Here is an 18,744-nt window from a genome sequence, read left to right as displayed (position 1 = left end):
AAAAAAAAAAAAGAAGAAGAATGTGGTCTGCAAAGCACTGCATAATATGAATGAACTTGGAGGACATTATGCTGAGTGAAATAGGTCAATCACAGAAGGACAAATACAGTCTTAGTTCATTGTTGTGGAGGGTCAAGGAAAGGTTTATACATGGAGGAAAACTTTCTTTGGTGGTTGCCAGGGGTTGGAGGGGAGGGAACACTGAAAAAAAAACAAAAACGCATTGACCCATGTCACTTTAGTTTTGTGCATTTCACTGTACATAAATTATATTTCAGTAAAATGCATTCAAAAAAAGAAAGAAAGAAAGATTCTATGGGAAAACTATTGAATGGTGTGGGAAACATCAAAAGAAAATGGAAGGAATACATAGAGTCACTGTACCAAAAAGAATTGGTCAATGTTCATCTATTTCAGGAAGTGGCATATGATCAAGAATCAATAGTATTGAAGGTAGAAGTCAAAGCTGCATTGAGGAATTGGAGAAAAACAAGACTCCAGGAATTGACAGAATACCCATTGAGATGTTTCAACAAACAGATGCCCTGCTGGAGGTACTCACTTGGTTATGCCAAGAGATTTGGAAGACAGCTACCTGGCTAACTGACTGGAAGAGATCCATATTTGTACCCATTCCAAAGAAAAGTGGTCCCACAGAATGTGGAAATTATTGAACAATATCATTAATATCACACACAAGTAAAACCTTGCTGAAGATAATTCAAAAATGGTCGCAGCAGTATATTGGCAGAGAACTTCCAGAAATGCTAGCTGGATTCAGAAGAGAACGTAGAACAAGGGATGTTGCTAATGTCAGATGGATCTTGGCTGAAAGCAAAGAATACCAGAAAGATGTTTACTTATGTTTTATTGACTATGTAAAAGCATTTGATTGTGTGGATTGTAACAAATTATGGGCAACACTGAAAACAATGGGAATTCCAGAACACTTAATTGTGCTCACAAAGAACCTGTATATAGACCTGGAGACCGTCATTCGAACAGAACACGGGGATACTTCATGGTTTAAAACCAGGAAGGGAGTATGTCAGGATTGTATCCTTTCACCATACTTATTCAACATGTATGTTCAACAGATAATCTGAGAAGCTGGACTCTATGAAGAAGAATGTGTCATCAGGCTTGGAGGAAGAGTCATTAACAACCCGCGATATGCAGATGACACAACCTTGCTGCTGAAATTGAGGATGACTGAAAGCATTTATTGATCAAGATTAAAAACTACAGTCTGCAGCGTGGATGACATCTCAACATAAAGAAAATGAAAATCCTCACAACTGGACAATAAGCAGCATCACAACAAGTGGAGAAAAGATTAAAGTTGTCAAAGATGTCATATTACTTGATTCCACAATCAAGACCAATGGAAGCAGTAGTCAAGACATCAGAAGACGTATAGCACTGGGCAAACTTGCTGCAAAAGACATCGTTAAAGTGCTGAAGAGCAAAGATGTCACTTTTAAGACTAAGGTGCACCTAACGGAAGCCATGATATTTTCACTTGCCTCATATGCATGTGAAAGCCAGACAATGAATAAGGAAGACTGAAGAAGAGTTGATGCTTTTGACTTGTGGTTCTGGCGAAGAATGCTGAACGTCCGTGGACAGCCAGAAGAACTAACAGATCTGTCCTGGAGGAAGTGCAGCCGGGTGCTCCTTGGAGGCGAGAACGGCCAGGCTTCGTCTCACCTACTTTGGTTTTGTGTCAGAAGAGACCATTCCCTGGAGAAGGATGTCATGCTTGGTAGGGTGGAGGGGCAGCGAGAAAGGGGAAGGCCCTCAGTGAGGTGGACTGACACGGGGGCTGCAACGATGGGCTCGGGTACAGCAAGGACCGTGAGGCTGGCAGAGGACTGGGCCGTGTTTCTTCTGTTGTTCATGGGGTCGCTGTGAATCGGAGCTGACTCCACGGCACCCAACAACAATAACATTTTACTTATTTCATTTTAATGTTTTAGTTATGTTATTCTATTATTTTAGTTATGCTTTTATTTTTATTCTTTTCATATTATTTGTTTTTATTTTATTGTTTTAGTATATTTAATGTATTTTAGTTTTAGTGATTTTTTATTGTTTTATTTTATCAAGTATTGAATTTATCTTTTTGAAGTACTTTAAGTTGTAGTATGTGACTTTGGTTACATTTGCATTTTGTACATATATATAAATTATTTGTTTTTGATGTTGTTGAGGACACACACCAGGCCAACGGGCCCTGCAGATACCACTTAGTGACAATGGTGACATTCTTCCAGCCTGCCCCTCTTCCTGCCCTGCTTCTCTGAACCATTCCTGCCCCGCTGACATATCTCATTGGCCCCAAGCATCCTATCGACTCGTTCTTCTTCTTGTTGTTAATTTTATCTCATAAATATCTTCGTTGTTTGTTGTTGTTGTTATGTGCCGTCGAGTTGGACCTGACTCATAGCAACCCCTCCTTGGGTTTCAGAGGCGGTATCACTATGGAGTAGATTGCCCAACCTTCCTTCCGAGGAGTGGCTGGTGGGTTTGAACTGCCAGCCTTCTGGTTAGCAGTCAAGTGCCTTAGGCACTGTGCTACCAGAGCTTTTTTCCTTCAAATTTTATTGTGGTGACGTGTCTATAACAAACACCTGGCCACTTGAACTGTTGTGAAGTGTACAATTCACTGGATTGATTACATGGGGTGCTTCGTGCTACCATCACCGCTCCCCGCTCTCCCGTTCACAGGCCCCCAGACGGATGCTCAGGACGCCTGCAGCAAGGCCTCCCCTCTTCCCGCCCCCAGGCCCCGGTAAGAACCCGAGCACATGCCTGGTCTGGATATTTGCGTATAAATGGGACCTGAAATATTTGTGCTTTTGTGTCAGACTGCTTTCTTTTCTTTTCAACTTCGTGTTGTGATTTGGGTGAAAGTTTACAGAGCAAATTTGTTTTCCACACAGCAGTTCATATACATTTTGTCTCGTGACGCTGATTACAGTCCCCACAGTGGAACAGCTCTCCTCCCACTTCCTCCCTGTGGCCACCTCTTCCCTGTGTCCTTCTGCCCCGTGCGTTCCTGCCCTCTGCGCTGTCTCCCTGCACACATGCTGCCCTTCTCATCTCCTGTGGCTGATCATTCTAGGGAATGTACCGACCTCGCGTAATTGTTCACCTCAGAGCCTAAAAGATATTATTTTATACTTTATTTTTAGTGATGCTTTTATTTTAGTTTAGTTGTGCTATGTTATCTTATTTTGTTACACTTATTTTATTAATTTTAATTTTGTCTTATCTATTTTGTTGTTGTTATGCGCCGTCCAGTCGGACCGACTCATAGCGACCCCTCCTTGGGTTTCTGAGGCAGTATCACTACAGAAGTAGATTGCTCAACCATCCTTCCGAGGAGTGGCTGGTGGGTGTGAACCACCAGCCTTCTGGTTAGCAGTCAAGTGCCTTAGGCACTATGCTACCAGAGCTTTTCATTTTAGGGAAGTTTTTACTTTAGGGAAGTTTTTATTTAAGCTAGTCATGCTGTGCTACGTCCTTTACGTGTTCATTTTGTTTTGTTCTGCATTTTACTCGCCAGGCCCAACAGCAGGTCGGCGGTGACTGTTGGTCCAGTGTGCTCCCTCCTGAGCCCCTGACGTTGTTCTCACGTACCTGCGGGAGGCACCGTCCCGACCCCCACAGCTTGTCCTGAGGCCTCTAGTGGCTGGCCGCTGGAGGGCCTGGCCCCTATCACCTTCCTGAGGGAGGGCGAGGCGGCGGCCAGGTCTTGGACATCCAAGCTCGGGATTCCTTTCCTGGCTCCCGAGGTCCGAGGTCCCTGAGGGTGCTGCGGGGCTACAACCATGGGGCCTGTCGCAGTCCAGGCCCAAGACGCCAGGGGCCTCGGTGTCAAGACCCAGCTCTTTCAGGAGCTGCCTGGGCCCCAGGGCTGGGCCAGTGGATGGATCTCAGCCATGGCCTATCTTTTTTTCTATTTTAATCTGGATTGTGATTTGGGTGAAAGTTTACAGAGCAAACTCATTTTCCCTACAGCAGCTCACATACACTTTGTCACTTTGTCTCATGACATTGACTACAATTTCCCACAAAGCAACAGCTCCCCTCCCACTTCCTCCCCATAGCCACCTCTTCCCTGTGTCCTTCCCTCCATGCACCCCTGCCCCCCGAGCTGTCTCCCTGTGCACACACAGCCCTTCTTTCTCCCAGGATTGCTCTCTCCGCCATGGTCTTTCTAGTTGGCACCCCTGGGCCAGGGGTTTGGGGACTGCGTGGGGGCCATGGGAGGCGGTGCTTGGTTGCAGGCAGGCCTGCAGGTGGGAGTCACATTCCCTTGGCCATCCCAGGACCACCCACACCTCAGCTGCTGGTGGCTGTCCCATGCCCTGGGAGGGCTCTGGACCAGCATGGGCCTGTGTTTAGGCCCGAGACTCAGCATGAGGGCCTGGAGGCCCATGAGCAACGGCTGAGCCGGCCCACCTGCCCTCTCTCCTGGGGAGTCCCGTCCATTGCCGCCACTGGCCTGTCACTGCAGGGTTAGCCTGGCAGAGGCCTGGGTAAAACCTGCCCCTCCTATCTGGGCCCCGGGCCCCTCCTGCCCCATCCTGTGGGGGCCACCCGGGCCTCAAGCTGCCCAGGGGACCCCCACCACTTCTGCCTGTGTAATTCACAAGAGGAGGCCTGGGAGGAAGGAGGCAGTCTCTACCTGGGCCTCCTGGGCTAGACAGGGAGTCGCTGCCGCCTCCAGGAGGCCCTTGCCCACTCTGCAGTCCGGAGTCTCCAGCTGCATGGGGCTGGCTGGGAATAGGGGCTGGGCCAGGTAAAGAGGCCCCCAGGATCCCAGCTGGCCGGCTGCCTGGGTGGGGGATGGGGGATGGGTGGGGGTGGGCTCAGCTCCAGGCCTCCGTTTGCCCCAAGTTTCAACATTAACAAAATGTTTGTCCCGGGGCTCCTTTAGAGAAACATTTCCGTGGGGAATGTAAACATGCAGGGACGCAGCGGGCTCCTGCTGGCCACCGTTGGGGGTGGTGGGGTCCCTGGGAGCACAGGCTTCCTCTGAGCACGGAGTGGCACGCGGAGGAGCCGGGCCTGCTTGCCGCCCCTCTGGGTTTGCTGTATGACCGAGGGCCGAGCATGTCTTCCCCGGACCTCGCGGAAACGGGATGGTCATGTCTTCCTGCCTCTGCCCCCCACCCTGGGGGCCACCCTGAAGCCGCCATTTGTGGAAGCCTCTGGCCAGGTAGCCGGTCTCAGTGCTCTCTCTTCACGGATGGGAAGACTGAGGACAGAGATTCCAGGGTCACCCGGGGCACTGCCCCTGCTGGTCAGGAGGACCCAGACACGGCACGGTGGGAGGCTGCGGGTGGTGCAGCTGATGGGGTCCGCGGCGCACTGAAAGGCTGGTGGCTGGAGACCACCCAGAGGCGCTTCGGAAGAAAGGCCAGCTCTACCTCTGAAAACCACCCAGTGAGGGCCTGTGGGACACAGTGTGACTCTGACACACATGGGGGTCTCTGGGAGTCGGAGTCGACTCCCTGGCAACTGAGGGTCTGCACAGTGCTCCCTCCCGGCCCCGAAAGTCCCCCCTTGGCTGGACGCATTCCCACAGGCCCCTGGGTGCTGCCCAAGTGCTGTCAGTGAGCCCCCCTTGCCCAGCCCCCCACGCTGGGTTGGGCAGAACCTGGTCGGAGGTTAGCTGGGGCCTGGAGGAGGCTGGCGTGGACTTCGTCCGGCCTCTTGTATCTCCACCAGGAATGTGCCGAGCCCCCCACTCCCTGCCCACCCAGGTGGAGGAATGTGGCAGAGGCTGCTGGGAGCTGGGCCCTGGGAGGAGGGGAGGTGCCGAGGCCTCCTGCCCCTGGGCTGCCCTGGCCCTGGCACCAGGCACGGCCTCACCAGATCCACCCCCCAGCTCAGCCTGGGCTCTTGGTTGAGGACCACCAGCCGGCCTAGTTCCACCTCCTGAGAGACCAGCCCAGCCCCAGCGGCTGTAGCCGGGCCTGTCATCGGTGCCATTGCCCTTCAGAGGCCTGGACCAGGCTTCTCAGGGGCAGCAAGGCTGACGTTGAGGGTGGGCACTCTCTGTGGTGGGGCCAACCGTGCACTGTAGGGTGTCAGCACCGTAGGACCCTGCGCCTGCCCCAGTCACGATGGCCACCGAGGTCCCCGGACATGGTCGAGTGTCCCCTGGTGAGGCTCACCGCACCAGACTGTCCTGAGTTGCCTGTTGCCTCCCCCAGCTGTGGGCTCCCTGCACACCCAGAGCCCCCGCACCCACAGGGCCTGGCACACAGCAGGCGCTCAGGTAGTCTTTGTGGAATGAGTGAGCATGATCGAGTGCCTACAGCCCGATGCCTGCAGAGGTCCCGCTCGGGCAGTGCCAGGTGGCTGGGGCCGTGCTGACCCTGGCTGGGGTCTCTGGGCTTCAGCTGGACGGTAGAGACAATGGAGCCGCCTTGGAGTGCCTGTAAGGTCTGCCGAAGGGCACAGGCAGGCCTCAATCCGTGGGGCACCCCTCCGCCTGCCTTTGGGGGAAAGTTCCAGGTTCTGGACTTGATGTTGCAGGGTCTCTGGCAAGTCCCTAGGAACCCACTGGCCCCCATGGGTGGGTCCTGCTGACCCAGGGGCTTCCCCGCATGGCCAGGCACTGGGGTAATGCTTAGTGGATGGGTCTGGGGTTCAGGCCAGCCGTCCGCTCCCTGGCTGCCTCTCTCTGCTGTCCTGCCACCCAGCCTGGCGTCCTGTGGCCACGAGGAACGTCCAGACCCACTCTGCCCACCTGCCGCCCAGCAGCGACCCGACCCTCCAGCTCCACTCCAGTCCCTCCCCAGGAAGCCAAGGGAGAACCAGGCCTGGGGCCTTGGGGTTGCAGCAGGAGGGGATGCCTCCTGGCCAGCCCTGTCCCTCGGAGCCTTGTCCTCCCTCCCTGGGATACCCAGGGCCTCAGAGTCAGGAGGGCCGGCGGAACCTGCCAGAAGGTGGGCCTGTATAGGGGTGGGCCGGCTGACAAGCCCAGACAGTGCCGCTCCTGGGGCAGGAATGTGAGTGCAGTCGCTTTCCACCTGGCTCCAGGCCACACAGACCTGTGCCTCTGGCGTGTGCAGGCAGCTCCTGGGCGGGCCTGCAGCTCAGACCGGCCAGGCTGGGCCGGAGAGCAGGCCTGGGCTGTCCATGGCCCAGGAGGTGGGTGCTGGGTGGAAGGCCGTTCTCACTCCCTGCCTCGGGGCTACTCCTCTCTACTCCACCCCAGGTGCCAGCCTTTGTACAACAGGAGGTACAACAGGAGCTGGAAAGGGCGGCCTCTGGGTCTATAAGCCTGCCAGGGCCGCACCTCAGTGTCAAGCGCCAGGCGTCTCATGGCCAGCGCTGACGCGGCCTGCCCGAGCTGGCAGCCTCTGCCCTCTGCCTCCCAGCTGGGCCAGTCTTGCGCAGTCTCCGTTTGCACCTCTATAAAATGGGTGAATGACTGTACCCCCAGGACCCCCTCCTCTCTGCTCCCAGTCCCCAGGCGGGAACACTGAGCTCACAGGCCATGCGCAGGTGGACACACACCCTGGCCCTGGGTCCCGTGGGCTCCCCTCCCCCCGGGTGCCTGCGGTCACCTGCTGACCCAGACAGTCTGAGTCTTTCTCCTTGGCAGGAGGAGCCAGGCCCCAGAGACCCCCAGACGCACAGGCAGACAAATGGACGGACATCCAGGCTGTGTCCACTGGGGAGAAAAGCAGCAAAAGCATGGGAGTGGAGTGCCCGGCTCCTCCCTGGTGTCCCTGCCTGCCCCATGGACGAGGCTCCTTCCTGTCCGGCCTCCTCCACTTGGGCCAGGCAGGCGGGGGAGGAGCCGGGCAGGGGGACGTGACCACAGAGCACGGGCGTCTGCGTCCCAGGCCCACACCTAACCACCGTGCTGCCTGGCGCCAGATGGTGAGACAGGGCCGGGCTCGGCCTGTGCCTGGGTCAGAGGTCAGCCTGGGGTCAGTCCCACAGGTCTCAGGTGGGCCAGCGGGAGGAGAGCTGGGCGAGGTGGCTGACCTGGCTGCCTACCGCTCCACCCTGCAGTGGCTCCCTCTGAGCACGAATCCCAGCGGCGTTAGGGCTGGAGAGCCTTGACCGTGGCAGGGCCCTCGGTGCGTCTGCACCTGGGATGAGTCCTCCTTCCCACCTCGTCTTGGCTCGGACCTCTGTGGGCACACTGGGGGAGGGGGTGCCCGGAGATGGGACGTGAGGCGCTCTTCCTGATGGTGTCTCCCCACAGACCAGGCCCTGTCACAGGTCAGCCCCCCTGCTACGGCTCTGGGCCTTCTGGCCTCAGCGTCCTCACCGGAAGCCTGGGAGGAGGTATGAGGGGGCCCGCCACCTGCGTGTGCACAGGGTCACACGCAGTGAGGCGAACACCCGGGACGTGTGCCCTCAGGAAAACCTGACAACATAAAATAAAGGAAAACAGCGCGAGGTAGATGGCGAACACTAGATCCAAGTGCATGTGGGTCAGCTGGCCCAGCGCCGCAGCCTCAGGGCCCACCTGCTCCCGGCTCCTGGAGCCTTGATGAGACAGGGAGGCGCTGTCATGGCGTGCATCTCCGGGACCAGAGAATCTTCCAGAATCACGGCTGAGGCAGCGGTGCAGACCTGCCTGGGCTGCTCGGCCTGTGCGATGCCCCTGCCTCCCCACCATGGGCCCCACTGTACAAGCGAACCATGGAGGCCGCTTTCTGTCCTGAGCAGGCCTCCTCCCTGAGCTGGGGGCAGGCGGGAAGGGTGGCCTGGGCGGAAGGCCTGTCCCTCAGCCCTGACCTGCTGCTCACCCGGCGCCCCGCCCAGGACGGACGGATGGAGGATTTCCTTGTTCTGGGCCGGGCCCCTTGTAGGCACAATGCACCTCAGGGAGGCCAAGCTGGCCGCGAAACAGCTGCGAGGGTGGAGGCCAGGGCTCCACTCCAAGACTGCGTCTGAGAGCCTCAGGCCACCTGTCTGTGAGGTGGACCCCCAAGATGGTGGTGCAGGATGATGCCCAGACACGGACCCACCGGTGTTGGCCATGCTTACCCGCCGGGCACCCTCCGTGTGGGAGCTTCCGGGAATTCCAGCCCAGGATTCAAATCTCACCAGGTGGCCTGGGGCCATGACGGTGGCGCCACTGTTGTCATCATCTCTTCGCAGCAGCAACAGGGGCGAGCATGCCAGCTTATGAGCTCCTGACCCAGACCACTGGCTCTTTGGGGGGCTCTGTACCGACCACTCCCTGCACAGAGCGAGGAGGAGGCACGCCCGGCCGACCCCTGCTGGTGTCCCCCCCAGGGCCACTCAGAGTACTCGGGGGCCGGTGGGGGCCTCAAAGACTCATGTCGGGAGCAGACACATGTTCTGAGGGGGACACTGGGGACACTGAGGACCTGACAGACCACCCTGCCGTTCTGAGCCTCCAAGGGCTGCCGGAGGTTCTGCCAGAGAAACTGAGCCCCAGCCTGGTCTCCGAGGGCCTCCTGTCCCCCCCACTTCCTCCTTCCCCTCTGGCCTTGGGCCATTTCCCAGCTCAGAAACCCCGCTGGAGGTGCAGCAAACAGTGTATCACACAGGCAATTGCAGGGCAGAGGGGCTGGCAGGGAAGCAATAGGGCACAGGACCCCAACCTTGAGTCCCTCGTAGGTCAGGACACCCCACCAGGAATGTGGCTACCAGGGGCAATAAGGCAGGGTGTGGGGGCCACCCTTCAGCTCCTTCAGCTAGTGGTCTGCCGCCCCCCCTCCAGAGGAGACCTGCTGACCTCACGGAGGACCCCACCAGGGTCCCTCAGGGACCACTGCCCCCCGTCCTCTGTTTGGGATTCGTAAGTAGGCTTCCTGGAAGAGAGGAGGGGGACAGCAGCATTGCCTTTCGAAGGCCTTGGTCTTGAAGTCCCCAGGGCCAGGGAGAGACTTTGATGCAGAGCACGTGTGTGTGCGTGTGTATGTGTGTGCCCGCACAGGTGTCTACCTGTGTGAATGTGTGTGCATATCTGTGCGCGTATGTGTTCGTGTATGTGCACACACAGGTGTGCATGTGTGTGCAGGTGCGTACGTGCAGGTGTCTGCCTGGGTGGACGCGTGCGCATATGTGTGTGCATATGTGCTCATGTATGTGAGCGTGCAGGTGTGTGTGCCCGCACAGGTGTCTGCCTGTGTGGACGTGTGTGCATATGTGTGTGCATGTGTTCCTGTATGTGCACGCACAGGTGTGCATGTGTGTGCAAGTCTGTGTGTGCAGGTGTATGCCTGTGTTATGCGTGTGCATACCTGTGTGCATGTGTGTATGTGTTCACGTGTGTGTGTTATAGTCTTCCCAAACACCACCTGTAGTTTTTAACGAAGGTCTAACTGACATGAAATCAACTGCACATATTGAAAGTGTACAATTTAACAAGCTGTGGTGAATGCACCTGTGAAACCACCCCACAGTCAGGACGGTCAGCATGTCCGTTAGCCCCCACAGTTCTCTGGGCCCCTTTGCAGGCCACCTGCCCGCCCCAGGCAGGCCTTGTGCTGACTCTTGTCACTACAGGTCAGCATGGTCTGGTCCCATCAGTGGAATCACGCAGGATGCAGTCTCTCTGTTCTGGCTTCTGTCGTGCAGCATAATTACGTAGATTCATCCATCATCAACTACCAGTAGCTCCTCTTTGTTGCTGAGTAGTGTTCCACTGTAGGAGCCCTGGTGGCGCAGTGGCCAAGTGCTCGTCTGCAAACTGAAAGGTGGGCAGTTCAAACCCACCAGCTGGTCCATGGGAGAAAGACGAGGCAGTCTGCTTCTGTAAAGGTTGACAGCCTGCAAAACCCCGTGGGGCAGTTCTGCTCTGTCCTCTAGGTTACTAGGAGTCGGAATCGACTTGAAGGCAGTGTTTGTTGTGTTTTAGTGTTTGTTCTGGTTCCCTAGTGCCATTCTGACAGGAATATACCACAAATGAGATGCCGGCTGTGATGGTTATGTTTGTGTGTCAACTTGGCTAGCCCTGGTGGAGTGGCTGGGCAGCTGGATATAGTATTCCCCATGATAAGACCGGCAATCAACTCCATGGTAGGATGTACCACAAGCAGCTAAGTAGCTGCCTTTGGGATGTGGTCTGTTTCCTGTATGTAAGGAGAAGCCTTGGGAATGGTCTCTAGCCTATGGCACGCTTGGACCCTGCATGTAGCCGTGTTGTTGCTCAGCATCCTGCCAGGCTCTGCCGACCTTAGGACTTACAGTGGACTTAAGTTAATGGCCTGTCAACCTTTTTATTTGTCAACCTTGGGGCTTCACAGCCTCAGCAGCTAGCAGCTGTTTGAGTGAAGAAAATGCCTCTAGCTCCAGTGGGCTGGGAGCAGGAGGCAGAGCTAGACCCCAAGGTTGAAGGGTTTTCACCCAGCCCCTAGAGCTTGGCACTTTGAACTTGGACTTAAAGCCTCCAAACTGTAAAAATAAACTCTTGTTTGTTAAGGCCATCCCATTTGTGCTATATTTCTTGTCAGAGCGGCACTAGGGAACCAGAACGCTGGCCCACTGACGCTAGAGGCATCTCTTCACTCAGGCAGCTACTGGCTGCTAAGGCTAACAAGCCCAAGGTCGACAAATAAAATGGCACAGTTCTGATGTTAAAAAAAACCACATGGCAGGCCATTAATTCAAGTCCATTGAAAGTCCCAAAGTTGGCAGAGCATGGCAGGCTGGTGAACAACGACACGGCTACATGCAGAGTTTAAGTGTGCCATAAGTTAGAAATCACTTCCAAGTCTTCTTATATACAGGAAACAGACCACATCCCTAAGACAGCAACTCAGCTGCTCTCAGTAGATTCCACCACGGAGCTGATGACCAGTCTCCTCACGGGGAAGACTACATCCAGCTGCCCAGCCACTCAGCCAGGCCCAGCCACGTTAACACACCACCTTAACCACCACAGTGTTCCATTGCATGGATGTTGTCTTGGTTCTCAGTGCTGCTATTACAGAAACACCACAAGTGGATGGCTTTAACAAACAGGAACTGATTCCCTTACAGTTTACGAGGCTAGAAGCGCACATGCAGAGGGCCAGCTGTAGGGGCTGGGTGGAGGCCCCTCAACCTTTGGCTTCAGCTCTGCCTCTTGTTGCAGGCCCACTGGAGCTGGAGGTGTCTCCTAATTCAGGCAGCTGCTGGGTGCTGAGGCTGATGAACCCAAGATCCGCAGGTAAAATGGCCCAAAATGTGACAAAAAGCTAGAGACTGTTCCCAAAGTTCCTCCATACATGCTGGAAGCAGGCCACACCCCAAAGGCAGCTTTCCTTCAATAGATTAGGTGCTCCCAGCAGATTCCACCATGGAGGTGATTACAATCTCATCACGGGGAATAATTGCATGCAACTGTCCACCAGAACCACGCCCAGCACGTTGAAAGGTTAGACAGGAAGCTCAGGGCCAGTGAGTTGATGTGAGTGAGGAAGGGTTGACTCAGAGAAGGAACGTGGAAATGGTTGCGCAACTTGAAGAATGTTATCAATCTGGGGCCTCTTTGTCTTAGTCTCCTGGCTCTGGGGGAAGGGGCTTGGCTCTTCAGCTTCTGTTTCCTGGATCCTTGGAGGTCTCTACGTGGCTTGGCACCCATCTTCCCCATGTCTGCTTCCTGAATCTGCTCTTTTTAAATCTTGTCGGAGATTGACTCAAGACACAACCTGCATTAATCCCATCTCGTTTACTGTCTTTTGCAGATCTGGCCAATGCAATACATTGTTTGATCTCTTTCTTTCTTTCTTGAAATTTTTATTTTATTATTTTATTTTTTATTGTGCTTTGGGTGCAAATTTACAGAGCAGAATTTGTTTTACATTCAACAGGTCATGTACATTGGCTTTCACTCCCCAAGTACCATCCCCGACCCTAGCCCACTCTCTCCTCCTCGCCCTTCCCAGTGAGCTCCCATCCCTGTGCCCTTCTAGTTATGTACTCCTGTCTGTCCAGCTTTCCCTCCTCGTGAATGTTGCTCCTCTGGTGCCCATGGCCGATTGCTCCAAGAGATGAATCTCCATAGAGTAGGTGGGTACACTGCTGGGGTAAAGATGGGTGTCAATTTGCCAGGGCCTGGCTGAGTGGCTGGGCAGCTGGTGGTAGTTATTCCCCGTGATGAGACTGGCAATCAGCTCCATGGTGGGATCTACCACAAGCAGCTGAGTAGCTGCTTTGGGTGTGTGGTCTGCTTCCCGTATATAAGTAGCAGCTTTGGGACCGGTCTCTAGCTTATGGCATGCTTGGATCCTGCATGTAGCCGTGTTGTTGTTCAGCAGCCTGCCATGCTCTGCTGACCTTGAGACTTACAATGGACTTGAATGAATGGCCTGCCATGTGGTTTGATAACATCGGGACTGTGCCATTTTATTTGTCAACCTGGGGCTTGTTAGCCTCAGCAGCCAGTAGCTGTCTGAGTGAAAGATGCCCTAGCTCTAGTGGGCCAGGAGCAAGAAGCAGAGCTGAAGCCCAAGGTCGAGGGGCTTTCACACGTCCCCTAGAACCTGAGACTTTGACCTTGGACTTTTAGCCTCCTGAACTGTAAGAACATTAACTTCTGTTTGTTAAGGCCATCCCATTTGTGGTATATTCCTGTCAGAGCGGCACTAGGGAACCAGAACAATCGCCCTGGGTTGGGTGTTCTGCATGTAAGTCTTATTACTATTGGTCTGAGAGCTAGCCCTTGGGAGTGAGTTTCATCCCAGGCCTGAAGTGTCCCACGGGCATAATCTTAGGGGTCCCACCAGACTCCATCCGACCAGTAATTCTGGTTGTTATTATGTTTTTGGAATTTGTTCCACATTTTCCTCCCCCTCTATCCAGGATCTCCAGTTTTGATCCCCTCCTGAGTGGTTGGCATTGGTAGCCAGGCACCATCTGGTTCTTCTGGTCTCAAGGGCCATCATGTCCTTGGCTGATTTTTTCCAAATGCCTGTGGTTTCTTCACTCTTCTTTGCTTCTGATGAAAGGAGACCATTAGCTGCATCTTAGATGGCTGCTCGAAGGCTTTTAAGACCCCAGTCGCTACTCACCAAAGTAGGTTGTAGAACAAGATTTTTATGTATTATGTTGTGGTAATTGAGCCTGGTGGCCCCCAGTACTATGGTCCTGAGTTGGCAGATCTGGTGGTTCTCTCTCCCAAGGTGTCTGGCTGTCTCTGAGGGATTGTTCCATGTCTGTCTTTTTTGAGTTGTTTGATTTCTTGACTGCTGCTTCCATGGGCATTGATTATGGATCCAAGGAAAATGAAATCCTTGACAACTTCAATCTTTTCTCCATTTATCATGATCTGGCTTATTGGTCCAGTGGTGAGGATTTTTATTTTCTTTATGTTGAGGTGTAATGCTTACTGGACACTGTAGTCTTTGATCTTCATCAGTAAGGGCTTCAAATCTTCACTTTCAGCAAGCAAGGTTGTGTCGTCTGCATATCACAGGTTGGTAATGAGTCTTTCTCCAATCCTGATGCCACATTCTTCTTCACACAGTCCAGCTTCTCTGATCATTTGCTCAGCATACAGATTGAATAAGTGTGGTGAAAGGGTACAACCCTGACGCACCCCCTTCCTGATTTGAAACCATGCAGTGTCCCCTTGTTCTGTTCAAACAGCAGCCTCTTGGTCTATGTACAGGTTCCTGATGAGCACAATGAAGTGTTCTGGAATTCCCACTCTTCTCAATGTTATCCATAATTTGCTATGATCCACATAGTCGAATGCTTTTGCACAGTCAATAAAACAGGTAAACAGCTTTCTGGTATTCTCTGCTTTCACCCAAGACTCCTCTGACATCAGCAATGATATCCCTCATTCCACATCCCCTTCTGAAGCTGGCTTGAATTTCTGGCAATTACCTGTCTAAGTACTACTACAACTGTTTTTGAATTATCTTCAGTAAGATTTTACTTGTGAGTGATATTGATGATATTGTTTGATAATTTGCACATTCTGTGGGATCATCTTTCTTTGGGATGGGCACTAACATAGATCTCTACCAATGGGTTGCCCAGGCAGCCATCTTCCAGATATCTTGGCATAAATGAGTGAGTGCTTTCAGCAACACGTTCCTTGGTTGAAGCATTTCCACTGGTATTCTGTCACTTCCCAGAGCCTTGTTTGTCAACAGTTCCTTCAGTGGCTGGCTTGGACTTCTTCCTTTAGTACCATCCGTTATTGATCATACGACCTCTTGAAATGGTCGAATGTCAACCAGTCCTTTTTGGTACAGTGACTCTTTCTATCCCCCCCCCCCCTTTTTTTTTTCAATGCCTCTTGCATCATTCAATTTTTTACCCATAGAATTCTTCAATATTGCAACTCGAGGCTTGGATTTTTTCTTCAGTTCTTTCAGCTTGAGGATGCTGAACATGTGCTCCCCCTTTGGTCTCTAACTCCCAGTCTCTGCACACCTTGTTGTAATGCTTTGTCTTCCTGAGCTGCTCTTTGAAATCTTCTCTTCAGCGCTACCACCCCATCACCCTTCCTTTCGCTTTAGCTGCTCTCCATATAAAAGCAAGTTTCAGAGTCTCCTCTCACATTCTCGTTGGTCTTTTCTTTCTTTCCTGTCTTTTACTGACCTTTTTCTTTCTTCGTGTGTGATATCCTTGATGTCATCCCAAATGACATATGCCAGTGGGCAAATCTGCACGAAACTTTTTAAAGTGTTAACAAGCAAAGATGTCATTTTGAGGACCTGATCCAAGCATGCCATGATATTTTCAATTGCCTCATGTGTGAACAAAAGCTAGCCGATGAATAAAGAAGATCAAACAAGAACTAGTGCGTGTGAAGCATGGTGTTGGTGAAGGACACTGAAAATACCACAGACTGCCAGAAGAATGAACACGTCTTTCATTCTGGTGAGACTTCCACCATCTCGTGTACTTTGGACATGTTGTCAGGAGGAAATAGTCCCTGGAGAGGGACATCACACTTGGTGAAGCAGAGGTCCGCAGAAGAAGAGGACCCTCAATGAGATGGTTCAAACACAGAAATGACTGTGTGATGACGCAGGACCAGGGGACACTTTGTTCTCTTGTACACGGAGTTGCGATGAGTTGGAGCCAACTCAACAGCATTTAACAACTGTACTGGTGTGGCATCAGACCTCGTCTAAGTTCATGGGGACAAGGAGAGTCAGCACAAAGCTGAGGCCTAGGATGCAGAAGCCAGGATACCTCTGGTCTCCAACCTTTTCACCATCTCCCCCACGGAACTCTCTCCTCTCCCGGGTTGAAGAATTTGTTGCATTAGCCCACGCAGGACTCAGACCATACTCATGCTTAGGGGTTATTAGGGAAGCAACAGGTTGCAACCCAGGCTCCGTATCAACTGTTTGCATCAGTTCATCAGTCAGGACGACTTCCAACCAAGACAGCCCTCAACTCCTATTCTGGCCAGCCCTTTGCTCAGGGCTGCAACTGGCCCCTTCCACTTGGACCTACTGCCCTGCTCATGCAAGAGTTACGGCTTCAGCTCTGCTGGTAAGTGCCTGGGCACCCCACTCTGCCAGGAAGCCTCCTGCCCGATGGCTCAGCTCTCCACGGGTCCGAAAGGTCACAGCAGCTGTCTTGTGTCACTGCCCCTACTGCTGTGGTGCTGTCTTGTGCCATCTTTAGCATTATAGCACTGTCTCTTGGGTCTAGGGGGTTCTCAGCACAGATGCCCCAAGTCTAAAGTTCATACTCCCCTGTGGGGTCTTCTTTTTGATGGTAGTGCAGCCCCCCCAGCCTCTGTGGGACTGGCTTCTTTAAGCCCAGCAGGATGGCTAAACTAACCAATCCCTTTGGTAGACCATAGGCCCCTTATTTGCATTTTCACTGTCCAATCCCTATAAAGAATAGGAGCTCTGGTGGCATAGTGCCTAAGGCATTTGACTGCTAACTGGAAGGCTGGTGGTTCAAACCCACCAGCCACTCCTAGGAAGGAAGGTTGGGCAACCTACTTCCATAGTGATACCACCTCGGAAACCCAAGGAGGGGTCGCTATAAGCTGGATCCGACTCCAGGCAGTGAGTTTGGTTTATTTTCTTGGATTCCCTACAGGAGTTTTAACCACCTTATTTGCACCGTCCCAGCCAATCATTCTGTGGGAGTTAAGAGACTGTGGCTAGAAAGGCCACAGAAAAGCAATTTGCCAAAAACCACATTAACATAACAAAGAAACGCCATTCCCAAATGGCATTCCAACCACAGGTGTGGGTTAGGGTTTACAATCATGTTTTTTTGGGTCACAGTTCAGTCCATGAGACCCTTGTTCCAAAAATGTTAGGGATTTCAAGATGGCGACAGGAAAACATTAGCCAAGTACAGGCTCTCAAGTGCCACACATGTGGTACCCCAGGAATCCAGCCCTGTGTGGCATGCTCACTCTTCTTTATAGTCATCAGTTTAATAATTAATGGAGTAGTGTAGCATCCTAGTTTTAATTTGCAGTTGCCTAATGACTAATGACTAATTAGGAGCTCTGGTAGCATAGTGCCTAAGGTACTTGACTGCTAACCAGAAGGCTGGCGGTTCAAACCCACCAGCCACTCCTCGGAAGGAAGGTTGGGCAATCCTACTTCCGTAGTGATACTGCCTCGGAAACCCAAGGAGGGGTCGCTATGAGTCGGGTCTGACTCGACAGCAAATAACAACAACAACAATGACTAATTATGGAGCCCTGATGGGGCAGTGCTTAAAGCACCCATCTGCTAACTAAAATGTCAGCAGTTGGAGCCAACCAGCTGTTCCATGGGAGAAAGATTTGGCAGTTCTCTTCAGGAAAGATTACAGCCTTAGAAACCCTGTGGGCAGTTCCACTCTGTTCTCTAGGGGCGCTGTGGGTCGGAATCGACTCCCTGGCAGTGGGTGTGGTTTTAATGACTAACAATACTGAGCATCTTTTCATATGCGTATTTGTCATCTGAGCATCTTTGGTGAAATGTCTCTTCAAATCTTCGGCTTTTTTTTTTTAAATTGGGTTCTACTCATTGTCGTGGAGTCAGATCTGACTTATAGCGACCCTCCTTGGGTTTCTGAGGCCCTATCACTACGGGAGTAGATTGTCCAACCTTCCTTCCAAGGAGTGGCTGGTGGGTTTGAACCTCCAGCCTTCTGGTTAGCAGAGTTCTTTCCATATTCCGAATACAAGCCTTCCTTCAGATACAGGCTTTGCAAACATTATCTGCCAGCCTGCGGCTTGTAGTTTCATTCTCTTTAACAGCGCCTTTTGAAGAGCAGAAGTGTACACTTGTGGTAAAATTCAAGGCACCAATCTGTCCTTTTAGGAACTGATGCCTTTGGCGTCGCGTGTACAAACCTTCACCTAGGCAAGATCACCAATATTTTCTGTTTTCTTCTAGAAGTTTTAGTCCTACATTTATGTTTCCGATTCACCGTGGGTTGGGTTCTGTATTTTGTGTGAGGTGTGGATCCGGGTGGCCTTGCGTCTGCATATTCACATATTCCAGCGTCGTTTGTCCAAATACCCCCCTCCGTTGTGTTGCCTTTGTATCACCGTAAAAAAATCAGCTGTCCATCAGTTGAGGAATTTCTGTTCCATCCCTAGTTCCCCGAGTTTGTTTAAAATCAGGAACGCGTGTTGGATTCTGTCAAATACTTTTTCTGCATCTATTGAGAAAATCTTTTCTTTTTTTAAGTAGTTGAATACAGTGAGTAATTTGATATTCGGGTGTTGAATCCGCACGGCATCCCTAGGATAACTCCCGCTGCCCCGATACTCCTTCACGTGTCATTTGCTGTAGCTCACTGACCTCTGCTTTA

The 18,744-nt window shown here is 52.5% G+C and overlaps 1 protein-coding gene across 1 annotated transcript in view; it reads right to left on the bottom strand.

Moving 5' to 3' along the window:
• LAMA5 (laminin subunit alpha 5) overlaps nucleotides 1-5,997 on the bottom strand; it is a 68,207-nt gene extending 62,210 nt beyond the window's left edge. Inside the window, exons 1-3 of the mRNA XM_007954717.2 lie at nucleotides 5,887-5,997; nucleotides 4,697-4,846; nucleotides 3,646-3,811 (exon numbers count right to left, since the gene is read on the bottom strand). Of these exons, the coding sequence (XP_007952908.2) occupies nucleotides 3,646-3,811; nucleotides 4,697-4,846; nucleotides 5,887-5,997 (427 nt within the window). The remainder of the gene's footprint in view (nucleotides 1-3,645; nucleotides 3,812-4,696; nucleotides 4,847-5,886) is intronic.
• Nucleotides 5,998-18,744: the final 12,747 nt, after the last annotated feature.

Source organism: Orycteropus afer, unplaced genomic scaffold (genome assembly GCF_000298275.1).
Source record: "Orycteropus afer afer isolate SDZICR_OR568_19922 unplaced genomic scaffold, OryAfe1.0 scaffold00469, whole genome shotgun sequence".
In the NCBI taxonomy this organism is placed as follows: domain Eukaryota; kingdom Metazoa; phylum Chordata; class Mammalia; order Tubulidentata; family Orycteropodidae; genus Orycteropus; species Orycteropus afer.
This window is presented reverse-complemented; position numbering and strand designations above follow the sequence as displayed.